At 47.8% G+C, this 16,113-nt stretch overlaps 1 protein-coding gene across 3 annotated transcripts in view; it reads right to left on the bottom strand.

The window, feature by feature from the left end:
- The window catches only part of LOC110506865 (ADAMTS-like protein 3), a 249,991-nt gene that overhangs the window by 92,871 nt on the left and 141,007 nt on the right, over positions 1-16,113 (bottom strand). For all 3 annotated transcript variants that reach the window (XM_036981198.1, XM_036981199.1, XM_036981200.1), the window contains exons 9-14: positions 15,748-15,905; positions 14,453-14,564; positions 8,193-8,331; positions 7,944-7,994; positions 4,534-4,744; positions 638-785 (exon numbers count right to left, since the gene is read on the bottom strand). In XM_036981198.1, the coding sequence (XP_036837093.1) occupies positions 638-785; positions 4,534-4,744; positions 7,944-7,994; positions 8,193-8,331; positions 14,453-14,564; positions 15,748-15,905 (819 nt within the window). The remainder of the gene's footprint in view (positions 1-637; positions 786-4,533; positions 4,745-7,943; positions 7,995-8,192; positions 8,332-14,452; positions 14,565-15,747; positions 15,906-16,113) is intronic.

Genomic DNA, 16,113 nt, shown 5'->3' with positions numbered 1-16,113 from the left:
AGTACTAGTTGTATGTAGACAGGGGAGGCTGACAGTATTAGCTGTATGTAGACAGGGGGAGGTTGACAGTCTTAGCTGTATGTGGATAGGGGGAGGCTGACAGTCTTAGCTGTATGTGGATAGGGGGACGCTGTCAGTACTAGCTGTATGTAGACAGGGGGAGGCTGACAGTACTAGTTGTATGTAGACAGGGGAGGCTGACAGTATTAGCTGTATGTGGATAGGGGGAGGCTGACAGTCTTAGCTGTATGTGGATAGGGGGACGCTGTCAGTACTAGCTGTATGTCGACAGGGGGAGGTTGACAGTATTAGCTGTATGTAGACAGGGGAGGCTGACAGTATTAGCTGTATGTAGACAGGGGGAGGCTGACAGTACTAGTTGTATGTAGACAGGGGAGGCTGACAGTATTAGCTGTATGTAGACAGGGGGAGGCTGACAGTACTAGTTGTATGTAGACAGGGGAGGCTGACAGTATTAGCTGTATGTAGACAGGGGGAGGCTGACAGTACTAGTTGTATGTAGACAGGGGGAGGCTGACAGTATTAGCTGTATGTAGACAGGGGGAGGCTGACAGTACTAGTTGTATGTAGACAGGGACACACACACACATAAATACAGACACAGTGGATACCGTACCTCTGGGTTTGTGGCATGCGACAGGTACCAGGCAGTCTTCTTTGATATGTGGTTTGAGGGATGTGTTACAGCCACCAGTGTGCTGTCCCCTGTGGTCAATACACAGGACCACTCTGTACCGCAACCCACGGCCACACGTCACTGTGCACTACAAAACACACACACACACACACACACACACACACACACACACACACACACACACACACACACACACACACACACACACACACACACACAGTTACAATAGCACACTATAATCAACCACCAGTTTATATAAACGTAATACTGACTTTATATAAATTGTATATGTTACAGTATATGCACATAAGCTCCTGTTCTTACCACATACAGCCAGTTCATATAGGATTCATAGCCAGTTCATAGAGGCTTCATAGCCAGTTTACAGAGGCTTGTAGCCAATTAACAGAGGCAGTGGCTTCAAGTTCTTCTGTGTGCACATCACTGAGGACCTGAAATGGTCTTGCCACACCGACATCATGATGAAGAAGGCGCCTCTACAACCTCAGGCGGCTGAATAAATTTGACGTGGCCCCTAACATGCTGACCAGACCGGACACGTCACGTGCGTGAGCGACGCAAAATAAATGTAGAAATCCATGTTATTCAGTTATTGCAGCCACACTGCTCGCGCACGCCAACAACTGTCTGCGATGCCAAGGGCTAAAATAGAACTCCTTTCTATTTCTGATGCAGATCGCGCTGCAAGTCCTGCCTCTCCCATCTACTCATTGGTTTATAGAAGCAGGTACCCACATGCCATCTCCTCATTGGTTAGACCCATGTGAGTGATTGAAAAAAGAAACTGGTTTGCCGGTTGTTGTGGTAATACTATGAAAGTGTAGATGCCATCACCATATAAGTTCAAAGATGAAAAAGCCTGGAAGGAGGAGAGATGACTAGAAACGATTCGGTTGGCCGTTCTATATGTGGATTAATTGTCGGAGTAGAGGTCCTTGTGCATTTCAGGTAAAATAACAACTCAATGTATATATCCCAGGACAAATTAGCTAGCAACAGCAAGCTAACTAAATAGGACAAATTAGCTAGCAAGTGCAAGCTAACTATCTAAATTGCCATACATGTTTAATGCTTTTCGACCTAAACCCAAATTAATGTCATTGGTTCAGAGTTGTTTTGATATTTTAACCTGCGTGTCGTGATCGGGTTTGGTGTAGGGAGACAAAATAAAATTATTCACAATAGCGCACGATGGCGCTATTTGGGTTCCGTGTAAGCCGGTTTAGGTTCCGTGTAAGACCATCACAAACATCTACAGATGCACCATTGAGTGCATTCTGTCGGGCTGCATCGCTACCTGATACGGCAACTGCTCCGCACTCAAACGCAAGGCTCTTCAGAGGGAAGTAAAGGCAGCTGCTCCGCACTCAAACGCAAGGCTCTTCAGAGGGAGGTGAAGGCAGCTGCCTTCCCTCCAGGACAACTACAGCGTTCGGTGTCAATGGAAGGCCAAGAAGATCATTAAGGACCCAATCCACCTGAGCCAAGGATGGCTACTGTCTGACAGACGGAGTCAGTACAGGTGCATGACAGCTAAGACCAAGAGACTAAAAACCAGCTTCTATCACCAGACCAACAGACTGTTGAACAGCTTCTATTACCAGACCATCAGACTGTTGAACAGCTTCTATTACCATCAGACTGTTGAACAGCTTCTATCACCAGACCATCAGACTGTTGAACAGCTTCTATCACCAGACCATCAGACTGTTGAACAGCTTCTATTACCAGACCATCAGACTGTTGAACAGCTTATATCACCAGACCATCAGACTGTTGAACAGCTTCTATCACCAGACCATCAGACTGTTGAACAGCTTCTATCACCAGACCATCAGACTGTTGAACAGCTTCTATTACCATCAGACTGTTGAACAGCTTCTATTACCAGACCATCAGACTGTTGAACAGCTTCTATCACCAGACCATCAGACTGTTGAACAGCTTCTATTACCAGACCATCAGACTGTTGAACAGCTTCTATTACCAGACCATCAGACTGTTGAACAGCTTCTATCACCAGACCAGACAGTTGAACAGCTTCTATCACCAGACCATCAGACTGTTGAACAGCTTCTATTACCAGACCATCAGACTGTTGAACAGCTTCTATCACCAGACCATCAGACTGTTGAACAGCTTCTATCACCAGACCATCAGACTGTTGAACAGCTTCTATTACCATCAGACTGTTGAACAGCTTCTATTACCAGACCATCAGACTGTTGAACAGCTTCTATCACCAGACCATCAGACTGTTGAACAGCTTCTATTACCAGACCATCAGACTGTTGAACAGCTTCTATTACCAGACCATCAGACTGTTGAACAGCTTCTATCACCAGACCAGACAGTTGAACAGCTTCTATCACCAGACCATCAGACTGTTGAACAGCTTCTATTACCAGACCATCAGACTGTTGAACAGCTTCTATCACCAGACCATCAGACTGTTGAACAGCTTCAATCACCAGAACATCAGACTGTTGAACAGCTTCTATCACCAGACCATCAGACTGTTGAACAGCATCTATCACCAGACCATCAGACTGTTGAACAGCTTCTATTACCAGACCATCAGACTGTTGAACAGCTTCTATTACCATCAGACTGTTGAACAGCTTCTATTACCAGACCATCAGACTGTTGAACAGCTTCTATCACCAGACCATCAGACTGTTGAACAGCTTCTATCACCAGACCATCAGACTGTTGAACAGCATCTATCACCAGACCATCAGACTGTTGAACAGCTTCTATTACCAGACCATCAGACTGTTGAACAGCTTCTATCACCAGACCATCAGACTGTTGAACAGCTTCTATTACCATCAGACTGTTGAACAGCTTCAATCACCAGACCATCAGACTGTTGAACAGCTTCTATTACCAGACCATCAGACTGTTGAACAGCTTCTATCACCAGACCATCAGACTGTTGAACAGCTTCTATTACCAGACCATCAGACTGTTGAACAGCTTCTATCACCAGACCATCAGACTGTTGAACAGCTTCTATTACCAGACCATCAGACTGTTGAACAGCTTCTATCACCAGACCATCAGACTGTTGAACAGCTTCTATCACCAGACCATCAGACTGTTGAACAGCTTCTATCACCAGACCATCAGACTGTTGAACAGCTTCTATCACCAGACCATCAGACTGTTGAACAGCTTATATCACCAGACCATCAGACTGTTGAACAGCATCTATCACCAGACCATCAGACTGTTGAACAGCTTCTATTACCATCAGACTGTTGAACAGCTTCTATCACCAGACCATCAGACTGTTGAACAGCTTATATTACCAGACCATCAGATCATCAGACACACCCACACACACCTCATACTCACAAACACACAGACATACACACACACTCATACTCAGACACACACAGCCAACACTGCTGTCTTATGCTATAGAGACATTGAAACACTGGTAAATACTGTAAATAGTGTATCATATTATTTATATTACTGTACACTGAATTTTAGCTACCCTGTTAATAGACACTTCATCTTTATTTATATACTGGATTTTTGACAGAGATTACTCTAAAATATCTACTGCTATACATATACATAGAATTATTAGCTGATCTTGTGTAAATGATCCTGGTTTACATACATATAGATTGCATTTGATTACTGCTGCAGTGCTATTTGGGTAATCAGATTCATCCCGCCATACTTTATTATTATTATATTTTTTAAACATTTTAATTGTTTGACATTTTACTGCATTGTTAGAAGCTAGTAACATAAGCATTTCACTGCACCCACTATAACACCTGCTAAACTGTGAATGCGATCAATAATTGATTAGATGTTTTCACTTGGTAGCTCACCTGAGACCACTCCATGGCAACCCACTGTGGGCAGGTGAAGCTGTTGCAGCTCTGCTGCGTGATTGGCCGAGGGGAGTGTGTGCACTTCCACTCCTCCACCTGAGTGATCTGTCCGTGGGCGTCGTCCTCAACACACACCACGCTGCGCTCCTGCAGCCCGCCGCTCTCTCCACACGACACTGAACACTCCGTCCAGGGACCCTGCTCCCACCTGGGGAAAAACAGCAATAAGATGTGTATAACTCTTTATGATGCTTTAAACAGTGACAGAGATATTGCATACGTCCTGGACCCTATTCCAACTAAACTACTGAAAGAGCTGCTTCCTGTGCTTGGTCCTCCTATGTTGAACATAATAAACGGCTCTCTATCCACCGGATGTGTACCACTCACTAAAAGTGGCAGTAATAAAGTCTCTCTTGAAAAAGCCAAACCTTGACCCAGAAAATATAAAAAACTATCAGCCTATATCGAATCTTCCATTCCTCTCAATTTTTTTTGAAAAAGCTGTTTCGCAGCAACTCACTGCCTTCCTGAAGACAAACAATGTATATGAAATGCTTCAGTCTGGTTTTAGACCCCATCATAGCACTGAGACTGCACTTGTGAAGGTGGTAAATTACCTTTTAATGGCGTCAGACCGAGGCTCTGCATCTGTCCTCGTGCTCTTAGACCTTAGTACTGCTTTTGATAACATCGATCACCACATTCTTTTGGAGAGATTGGAAACCCAAATTGGTCTACACGGACAAGTTCTGCCCTGGTTTAGATCTTATCTGTCGGCTGCTAGAATCCTGACTAGCACCAAAACATGTGATCATATTACTCCAGTGCTAGCCTCCCTACACTGGCTTCCTGTTAAGGCAAGGGCTGATTTCAAGGTTTTACTGCTAACCTACAAAGCATTACATGGGCTTACTCCTACCTATCTTTCCGATTTGGTCCTGCCGTACATACCTACACGTACGCTACGGTCACAAGACGCAGGCCTCCTAATTGTCCCTAGAATTTCTAAGCAAACAGCTGGAGGCAGGGCTTTGTCCTATAGAGCTCCATTTTTATGTGAGAGACGCAGACTCGGTCTCAACCTTTAAGTCTTTACTGAAGACTTATCTCTTCAGTGGGTCATATGAGTGAGTGTAGTCTGGCCCAGGAGTGGGAAGGTGAACAGAAAGGCTCTGGAGCAACGAACCGTCCTTGCCGTCTCTGCCTGGCCGACTCCCCTCTCTCCACTGGGATTCTCTGCCTCTAACCCTATTACAGGGGCTGGATTGGCGCCCCCCCTTTTGGTGTGCCGTGGCGGAGATCTTTGTGGGCTATACTCGGCCTTGTCTCAGGATGGTAAGTTGGTGGTTGAAGATATCCCTTTAGTGGTGTGGGGGCTGTGCTTTGGCAAAGTGGGTGGGGTTATATCCTGCCTGTTTGGCCCTGTCCGGGGGTGTCCTTGGATGGGGCCACAGTGTCTCCTGACCCCTCCTGTCTCAGCCTCCAGTATTTATGCTGCAGTAGTTTATGTGTCCGGGGGCTAGGGCCAGTCTGTTATATCTGGAGTATTTCTCCTGTCTTATCCGGTGTCCTGTGTGAATTTAAGTATGCTTTCTCTAATTCTCTCTCTCTTTCTTTCTTTCTTTCTTTCTTTCTTTCTTTCTTTCTTTCTTTCTTTCTTTCTTTCTTTCTTTCTTTCTCTCTCCCAGAGGACGTGAGTCCTAGGACCATGCCTCAAGACTACCTGGCATGATGACTCCTTGCTGTCCCCAGTCCACCTGGTCGTGCTGCTGCTCCAGTTTCAACTGTTCTGCCTGTGGCTATGGAACCCTGACCTGTTCACTGGGCGTGCTACCTGTCCCACACCTGCTGTTTTCAACTCTCTAGAGACAGCAGGAGCGGTAGAGATACTCTTAATGATCGGCTATGAAAAGCCAACTGACATTTACTCCTGAGGTGCTGACTTGTTGCACCCTCGACAACTACTGTGATTATTATTTGACCATGCTGGTAATTTAGGAACATTTGAACATCTTGGTCATGTTCTGTTATGATCTCCACCCGGCACAGCCAGAAGAGGACTGGCCACCCCTCATAGCCTGGTTCCTCTCTAGGTTTCTTCCTAGGTTTTGGCCTTTCTAGGGAGTTTTTCCTAGCCACCGTGCTTCTACACCTGCATTGCTTGCTGTTTGGGGTTTTAGGCTGGGTTTCTGTACAGCACTTTGATATATCAACTGATGTAAGAAGGGTTATATAAATACATTTGATTTGATATGACATAGCATAGCATAGGACTAGCTAACACAGAGCTATAACATGTTTGTGACTATCTGTGACACCTAATTCAGTGACATAGCATAGGCATAACTATGCTATGTAGGAAGAATATATATGCTCAGAAGAGCATGTTTGACATGTCCTCTCTGTTACTGACAGTAATAATAATGTCATAGTACTACAGTATTACAGGTTCTGTGATAGACGAGTGTCCTGTCCAGGGGGTGTACTACAGTAGTACAGGCCCTGTGATAGACTACTGTCCTGTCCAGGGTACTACAATAGTACAGGCTCTGTGATAGACTAGTGTCCTGTCCAGGGGGTGTACTACAGTAGTACAGGCTCTGTGATAGACTAGTGTCCTGTCCAGGGGGTGTACTACAATAGTACAGGCTCTGTGATAGACGAGTGTCCTGTCCAGGGGGTGTACTACAGTAGTACAGGCCCTGTGATAGACTAGTGTCCTGTCCAGGGTACTACAGTAGTACAGGCCCTGTGATAGACTAGTGTCCTGTCCAGGGGGTGTACTACAGTAGTACAGGCCCTGTGATAGACTAGTGTCCTGTCCAGGGTACTACAGTAGTACAGGCCCTGTGATAGACTAGTGTCCTGTCCAGGGGGTGTACTACAGTAGTACAGGCCCTGTGATAGACTAGTGTCCTGTCCAGGGTACTACAGTAGTACAGGCCCTGTGACAGACTAGTGTCCTGTCCAGGGGGTGTACTACAGTAGTACAGGCCCTGTGATAGACTAGTGTCCTGTCCAGGGTACTTCAGTAGTACAGGCCCTGTGATAGACTAGTGTCCTGTCCAGGGTACTACAGGGTACAGGCTCTGTGATAGACTAGTGTCCTGTCCAGGGGGTGTACTACAGTAGTACAGGCTCTGTGATAGACTAGTGTCCTGTCCAGGGTACTACAGTAGTACAGGCTCTGTGATAGACTAGTGTCCTGTCCAGGGTACTTCAGTAGTACAGGCCCTGTGATAGACTAGTGTCCTGTCCAGGGTACTACAGGGTACAGGCTCTGTGATAGACTAGTGTCCTGTCCATGGGGTGTACTACAGTAGTACAGGCCCTGTGATAGACTAGTGTCCTGTCCAGGGTACTACAGGGTACAGGCTCTGTGATAGACTATGATGGTCACTCACCGTGGCAGAGGCTGAAAGTGGTCATAAGGCATCACCTCTATGAAGCCATCACTAGAGAATAGAAAGAGGAAGACAACGCCATGTCACCATGACCATTCAGAGGAACCATGTTTCCTATACAGCCTTCACATGCACAACCACGACTGGAAACAGAATAGGGTATGTCCCAAATGGCTCCCAATTTGACATGGTGCACTGCTTTTGACCAGGGCCCATAGGGCAACCATTGTGATTGGTACATGTACATGCCTCTCAGGACAGAGGTCCATGTTGCACTCCTTGAGTTTGGGCGTGGGTTTGGTGTTCTCAGGGTAGCTGTTACAGTGGTGCTCTGGTAACACCTGACTGGACCTGATGTCTGTGCACTCTGCTGAGTTCAGCTGGTAACCTGGCAATAGGCAGAAACAATCAAGGTCAGCAATGAATAGGATCGAAAGCAAACATCGGACTAACATTTGGTGGGCAATGGGTTCATTTTGGGCCATTCAAATGTTTGTCTCAATGTCTGTTTTGGGAAGAAACATGAAACGAAAGCACTAAAACACAGACACGTTGGGTCCTTCATAATCGGATGCATTGCCTCATAATACAGCAACCAAATGTAACCAAAATATAAATTGAATGTATGAAATGGAAAACATTGGATAAACGTTTGGTTAATGCTGGGCTAACGTTTTGCTCAATCATATCTCAAGCCTCATCAATGTCTCTCCAGCTTTGACACCTATAAGAGCTGATATGGGTTCAGGCATAAGGCTTTAACTAATAGTAGGCTTCAACAGTCTCTATAAGAGCTGGTCCGGGTTCAGTCATAAAGCTTGAACTAATAGTAGGCTTCAACAGTCTCTATAAGAGCTGGTCCGGGTTCAGGCAAAGCTGTTGCTGGCAACAAGAACAGTCTCTATAAGAAGGATCTGGGTTCAGTCATAATGCTTCAGCTAATAGCTGGCTTCAACAGTCTCTATAAGAGCTGATCTGGGTTCAGTCATAAATCTTCAGTGCTGGCACAGCCAATAAGCAACATAAGCAGCCGCTTAGGGCCCCACGGCTGCTAGGAACTCAGTTGGATCCCAATTTACTATTGAGAGTTAGAATAGTAGAATACACAAGTTTCCATTTCAAAATGTGGTAGTGCATCAGAAGTTTTCCACTTGTTATGCAAGTCACTCAATTAACCCATGTCAGATCAAATGTTTTACATTGCTTAGTAAATAAGTTGTAGTAATGAGTAGAATTGCATGAAATGTGTTTTAAAACTTCAATAACTACCTGAACGCCATGGCAAAACATTTTACATTTAATTGAAATGATTTGCACATTTTTCTCTCCACCCCCAAGACAGCTAAAATGCTAAAATGTTTTCACCACACAGGTTTTTGATCGCTTATGTCATGTACTGTCATGTTGTCTTGTCTCTGTCCTTTCCCTTCACCCTGTCTCCCTCTGCTGGTCGTGTTAGGTTACCTTTTCTCCCCCGCTTTCCCCCAGCTGTCCCTTGTCTCCTCTAACTACCCATTCACCCCGTTCCCCACCTGTTCCCTTTTTTCCCTCTGATTAGGTCCCTATATCTCTCTCTGTTTCTGCTCCTGTCCTTGTCGGATTCTTGTTTGTTTGTGTCATTCATGCCTGAACCAGACTGCCGTCATGTTTGCTGTAACCTTGTCCTGTCCTGTCGGAATCTGCCGGTCCATCTGAGCCTACCTATGTTTGGTAATTAAAGAAGCTCTGTTTAAGTTGATTCGCTTTTGGGTCCTCATTCACGCACCGTAACAGAAGAATCCGACCAAGAATGGACCCAGCGACTTCGGATCCTCTCCACTCAGCCGTCGAGATCCAGGGAGCGATGCTAGGCAGACACAAGCAGGAATTGTCTGCTGCTCGACATGCCGTTGAGACCCTGGCCACCCAAGTCTCCAACCTCACAGAACAGGTTCACCATCTCCGCCTCGATCCACCGGCCACTTCCAGGGCTTTCGAATCTCCGGAGCCCAGAATCAATAACCCGCCGTGTTACTCTGGGGAGCCCACTGAATGCCGCTCGTTCCTCACCCAGTGTGATATTGTGTTTTCTCTCCAGCCCAACACTTACTCCAGGAGCACTGCTCGTGTCGCCTACGTCATATCTCTCCTTATTGGACGGGCTCGTGAGTGGGGCACGGCAATCTGGGAGGCAAGGGCTGAGTGTACTAACCAGTATCAAGACTTTAAGGAGGAGATGATACGGGTTTTTGATCGATCTGTTTTTGGGGAGGAGGCTTCCAGGGCCCTGTCTTCCCTATGTCAAGGCAATCGATCCATAACAGACTACTCTATTGAGTTTCGCACTCTTGCTGTCTCCAGTGGCTGGAACGAGCCGGCCTTGCTCGCTCGTCTTCTGGAGGGTTTCCGCGCAGAGGTAAAGGATGAGATTCTCTCCCGGGAGGTTCCTTCCAGCGTGGATTCCTTGATTGAACTCGCTATTCGCATTGAGCGACGGGTTGATCTTCGTCACCGAGCTCGTGGAAAGGAGCTTGCGCTCTCCGTCGCCTCCCTCTCCGCATCACTACCATCTTCCTCTGCCGGCTCGGGTGCTGAGCCCATGCAGCTGGGAGGTATCCGCATCTCGACTAAGGAGAGGGAACGGAGAATCACCAACCGCCTCTGTCTCTATTGCGGTTCCGCTGGTCATTTTGTCACTTCATGTCCAGTAAAAGGCCAGAGCTCGTCAGTAAGCGGAGGGCTACTGGTGAGCGCTACTACTCCTGTCTCTCCTTCAAGATCCTGCACTACCTTGTCGGTCCATCTACGCTGGACCGGTTCGTCAGCTTCCTGCAGTGCCTTAATAGACTCTGGGGCGGAGGGCTGTTTTATGGACGAGACCTGGGCTCGGGAACATGACATTCCTCTCAGACAGTTAAAGGAGCCCACGGCCTTGTTCGCCCTGGATGGTAGTCCTCTCCCCAGGATTCAGCGTGAGACGCTACCTTTAACCCTCACTGTTTCTGGTAATCATAGTGAAACCATTTCTTTTTTAATTTTTCGTTCACCTTTTACACCTGTTGTTTTGGGCCATCCCTGGCTAGTTTGTCATAATCCTTCCATTAATTGGTCTAGTAATTCTATCCTCTCCTGGAACGTCTCTTGTCATGTGAAATGTTTAATGTCTGCTATCCCTCCTGTTTCCTCTGTCTCTTCTTCACAGGAGGAGCCTGGTGATTTGACAGGGGTGCCGGAGGAATATCACGATCTGCGCACGGTGTTCAGTCGGTCCAGGGCCACCTCTCTTCCTCCACACCGGTCGTATGATTGTAGTATTGATCTCCTTCCGGGAACCACCCCCCCCCGGGGTAGACTATACTCTCTGTCGGCTCCCGAACGTAAGGCTCTCGAAGATTATTTGTCTGTAGCTCTTGACGCCGGTACCATAGTCCCCTCCTCCTCTCCCGCCGGAGCGGGGGTTTTTTTTGTCAAGAAGAAGGACGGGTCTCTGCGCCCCTGCATAGATTATCGAGGGCTGAATGACATAACAGTGAAGAATCGTTATCCGCTTCCTCTTATGTCTTCAGCCTTCGAGATCCTGCAGGGAGCCAGGTTTTTCACTAAGTTGGACCTTCGTAACGCTTACCATCTCGTGCGCATCAGGGAGGGGGACGAGTGGAAGACGGCGTTTAACACTCCGTTAGGGCACTTTGAATACCGGGTTCTTCCTTTCGGCCTCGCTAACGCTCCAGCTGTCTTTCAGGCATTAGTCAATGATGTCCTGAGAGACATGCTGAACATCTTTGTTTTCGTTTACCTTGACGATATCCTGATTTTTTCACCGTCACTCCAGATTCATGTTCAGCACGTTCGACGTGTCCTCCAGCGCCTTTTAGAGAATTGTCTTTTTGTGAAGGCTGAGAAGTGCACTTTTCATGCCTCCTCCGTCACATTTCTCGGTTCTGTTATTTCCGCTGAAGGCATTAAGATGGATCCCGCTAAGGTCCAAGCTGTCATTGATTGGCCCGTCCCTAAGTCACGCGTCAAGCTGCAGCGCTTTCTCGGCTTCGCGAACTTCTATCGTCGTTTCATCCGTAATTTCGGTCAGGTGGCAGCTCCTCTCACAGCCCTTACTTCTGTCAAGACGTGCTTTAAGTGGTCCGTTTCCGCCCAGGGAGCTTTTGATCTCCTCAAGAATCGTTTTACATCCGCTCCTATCCTTGTTACACCTGACGTCTCTAGACAGTTCGTTGTCGAGGTTGACGCGTCAGAGGTGGGAGTGGGAGCCATCCTTTCTCAGCGCTCCCTCTCTGACGACAAGGTCCACCCATGCGCGTATTTTTCTCATCGCCTGTCGCCGTCGCAACGTAACTATGATGTGGGTAACCGCGAACTGCTCGCCATCCGGTTAGCCCTAGGCGAATGGCGACAGTGGTTGGAGGGGGCGACCGTTCCTTTTGTCGTTTGGACTGACCATAGGAACCTTGAGTACATCCGTTCTGCCAAACGACTTAATGCGCGTCAGGCGCGTTGGGCGCTGTTTTTCGCTCGTTTCGAGTTCGTGATTTCTTATCGTCCGGGCTCTAAGAACACCAAGCCTGATGCTTTGTCTCGTCTCTTCAGTTCTTCAGTAGCCTCCACTGACCCCGAGGGGATTCTCCCTGAGGGGCGTGTTGTCGGGTTGACTGTCTGGGGAATTGAGAGGCAGGTAAAGCAAGCACTCACTCAAACTCCGTCGCCGCGCGCTTGTCCTAGGAACCTTCTTTTCGTTCCCGTTCCTACTCGTCTGGCCGTTCTTCAGTGGGCTCACTCTGCCAAGTTAGCCGGCCACCCTGGCGTTCGGGGTACGCTTGCTTCCATTCGCCAGCGTTTCTGGTGGCCCACCCGGGAGCATGACACGCGTCGTTTCGTGGCTGCTTGTTCGGTCTGCGCGCAGACTAAGTCCGGTAACTCTCCTCCTGCCGGCCGTCTCAGGCCGCTTCCTATTCCCTCTCGACCGTGGTCTCACATCGCCTTAGATTTTGTCACCGGACTGCCTTCGTCAGCGGGGAAGACTGTTATTCTTACGGTTGTCGATAGGTTCTCTAAGGCGGCTCATTTCATTCCCCTTGCTAAGCTTCCTTCTGCTAAAGAGACGGCACAAATCATCATCGAGAATGTTTTCAGAATTCATGGCCTTCCGTCAGACGTCGTTTCGGACAGAGGTCCGCAATTCACGTCTCAATTTTGGAGGGAGTTTTGCCGTTTGATTGGGGCTTCCGTCAGTCTCTCTTCCGGCTTTCACCCCCAGTCTAACGGTCAAGCAGAACGGGCCAATCAGACTATTGGTCGCATCTTACGCAGTCTTTCTTTTCGCAACCCTGCGTCTTGGTCAGAACAGCTCCCCTGGGCAGAATACGCCCACAACTCGCTTCCTTCGTCTGCGACCGGGCTATCTCCTTTTCAGAGTAGCCTCGGGTACCAGCCTCCGTTGTTCTCATCTCAGTTCGCCGAGTCCAGCGTCCCCTCCGCTCAGGCTTTTGTCCAACGTTGCGAGCGCACCTGGAAGAGGGTCAGGTCTGCACTTTGCCGTTATATGGCGCAGACTGTGAGAGCTGCTAATAAGCGTAGAACGAAGAGCCCTAGATATTGTCGCGGTCAGAGAGTTTGGCTCTCCACTCAGAACCTTCCCCTTAAGACGGCTTCTCGCAAGTTGACCCCGCGGTTCATTGGTCCATTCCGTATCTCTCAGGTCATTAATCCTGTCGCAGTGCGACTTCTTCTTCCGCGATATCTTCGTCGCGTCCACCCGGTCTTCCATGTCTCCTGTGTTAAGCCCGTTCTTCGCGCCCCCGCTCGTCTTCCCCCCCCCCCCCCCCCATCCTTGTCGAGGGCGCACCTATCTACAGGGTCCGTAAAATCTTGGACATGCGTCCTCGGGGCCGTGGTCATCAGTACCTAGTTGACTGGGAGGGGTACGGTCCTGAGGAGAGGAGTTGGGTTCCCTCTCGGGACGTGCTGGACCGTGCGCTGATTGATGATTTCCTCCGTTGCCGCCAGGTTTCCTCCTCGAGTGCGCCAGGAGGCGCTCGGTGAGTGGGGGGGTACTGTCATGTACTGTCATGTTGTCTTGTCTCTGTCCTTTCCCTTCACCCTGTCTCCCTCTGCTGGTCGTGTTAGGTTACCTTTTCTCCCCCGCTTTCCCCCAGCTGTCCCTTGTCTCCTCTAACTACCCATTCACCCCGTTCCCCACCTGTTCCCTTTTTTCCCTCTGATTAGGTCCCTATATCTCTCTCTGTTTCTGCTCCTGTCCTTGTCGGATTCTTGTTTGTTTGTGTCATTCATGCCTGAACCAGACTGCCGTCATGTTTGCTGTAACCTTGTCCTGTCCTGTCGGAATCTGCCGGTCCATCTGAGCCTACCTATGTTTGGTAATTAAAGAAGCTCTGTTTAAGTTGATTCGCTTTTGGGTCCTCATTCACGCACCGTAACAGCTTAGGGTCCCCAAAAGGCTCGGCCCTGTTAGCTAGCAACAACAGTCTCTTTAAGAGCTGATCTGGGGTCAGTCTCACCTCCTCCACAAGTGACAGAGCAGGGGAAGAAGTCAGTCTCTCTCCACTGGTACCTGATTGGTTGATAGAACAGGAACTGGACCATCGTGTCCTTCGGAGCAGCGTATTTCACCTGGAGAGAACACACACTGTTGGACACAGACGCACACTCACACAATCACGTGCACGCACTCACACATCCATATCTAAAGATGTCTAGAGATCTAGACATGTTTAGAAAGATTATTGAGATTTAAGACTCAAACTCAGTCACTGGCCTTAGAACTCAGTGTATAAAGTCGTAAGACTCAATGTCTGAACAGACTCGGGTGCCAACATGAACCAGCCCAATCCTCATTTTCATGCAGAACATTCATCAGAAGAACGTCTCGCAATCAAGCATTTGGACCACATTCCCTTCTAGTATCCCTTTACTTAAATGAATTATTTCAACATTAATAATCACATTGAATAAACAAGGATTTGCTGACATCAGATGAAAGTAGAAGTTATTTTATAAACTAAACATTTGTGATGTGGGTAATGTGTAGGTCATTTATGTCGCTGGCGCTGTAGGCGCCGGTCCAAATCCTATGTTATGTCATTGTGTCATTGGTTCCATGTGAAAGACAGCAGAACCCTTTAACCTTTATAGTGCACTCATTTTAAAAGTTGTGGACTAGAAAGGGATAAGGGCGCCATTTAGCAGGCAGCCTAGGCCTACATACTAGTATCTGCTATGGAATTCACACAGGGCCTGATTTTCAGACTATGATGATCATGATGAAGATAATGCTAACGATGATGATGATGATTAGGAGAGCCATGGCACGCAGTGTTTTATTGCCACAGAAATGGGAGTCGTGTCATGTTTGTGCAATGCTTTGATAACCTCAATGACATGGGAGAGAGCTTAGGTAGTGTCCCAAATGGAACCCAATCCCCTGAAGTACATGACTTAAAAGTGCACTATGTCAAAGGTAGTGCACTACAAAGGGAATATGGTGGGATTTGGGACGCAACCTGACTTGTGGGTGTAATCAGCATACTTCACTAACATGCAATGTGTATGTATTGGCAAGGGCTTTCTCTACAAAATTGTCATCAATCTGTTCAGTATTCTGACGATGTAAAAGAATGGTAATTTACAAAAACAATATTGATATGGTTACTCAGATTACAACATCTAAGAACACAAAAAAGACTTTCAGAATCATAAGAGAAATTGAGAAATGACTCTTGGATGATGTAGGTATGCATTTCCCTCATGAATGATGTAGGTAGACGTTTCCATCAGCTCCTCTTCCTCGTGTCACCTTGATGATGTAATCGGCTCCCAGAGGTCCTTGTGTCCTGAGCGTCTGTCTGTCTGTCCCTTTCTGGTAGTCCACGGTGGTGTTGCCGATGATGTAGGAACCGGGAGAGACCAGACTGTGCTCCTCTCTATGACCCTGCAGAGACTGGGTCTCGATTACTGCAGGGGGGGGGGGGGGGGGGGGGGGGGGGGGGGGGGGAAGAGAGAGAGAGAGAAAGAGAGAGAGAGAGAGAGAGAGAGAGAGAGAGAGGGGGGGGAAGAGAGAATGAGAAAGAGAGAGGTGGAGAGATCGAGGGAGAGAGAGAAAGAGACACACAAACACATAATGAGGTAAATCTGGATGTATAAAGTCCATCAGCAGTACTCC

The sequence above is a fragment of the Oncorhynchus mykiss genome, chromosome 6 (genome assembly GCF_013265735.2).
Source record: "Oncorhynchus mykiss isolate Arlee chromosome 6, USDA_OmykA_1.1, whole genome shotgun sequence".
In the NCBI taxonomy this organism is placed as follows: Eukaryota; Metazoa; Chordata; class Actinopteri; order Salmoniformes; family Salmonidae; genus Oncorhynchus; species Oncorhynchus mykiss.
Note: the sequence above shows the minus strand (reverse complement) of the source record. Positions and strands in the feature narration are given on the sequence as shown.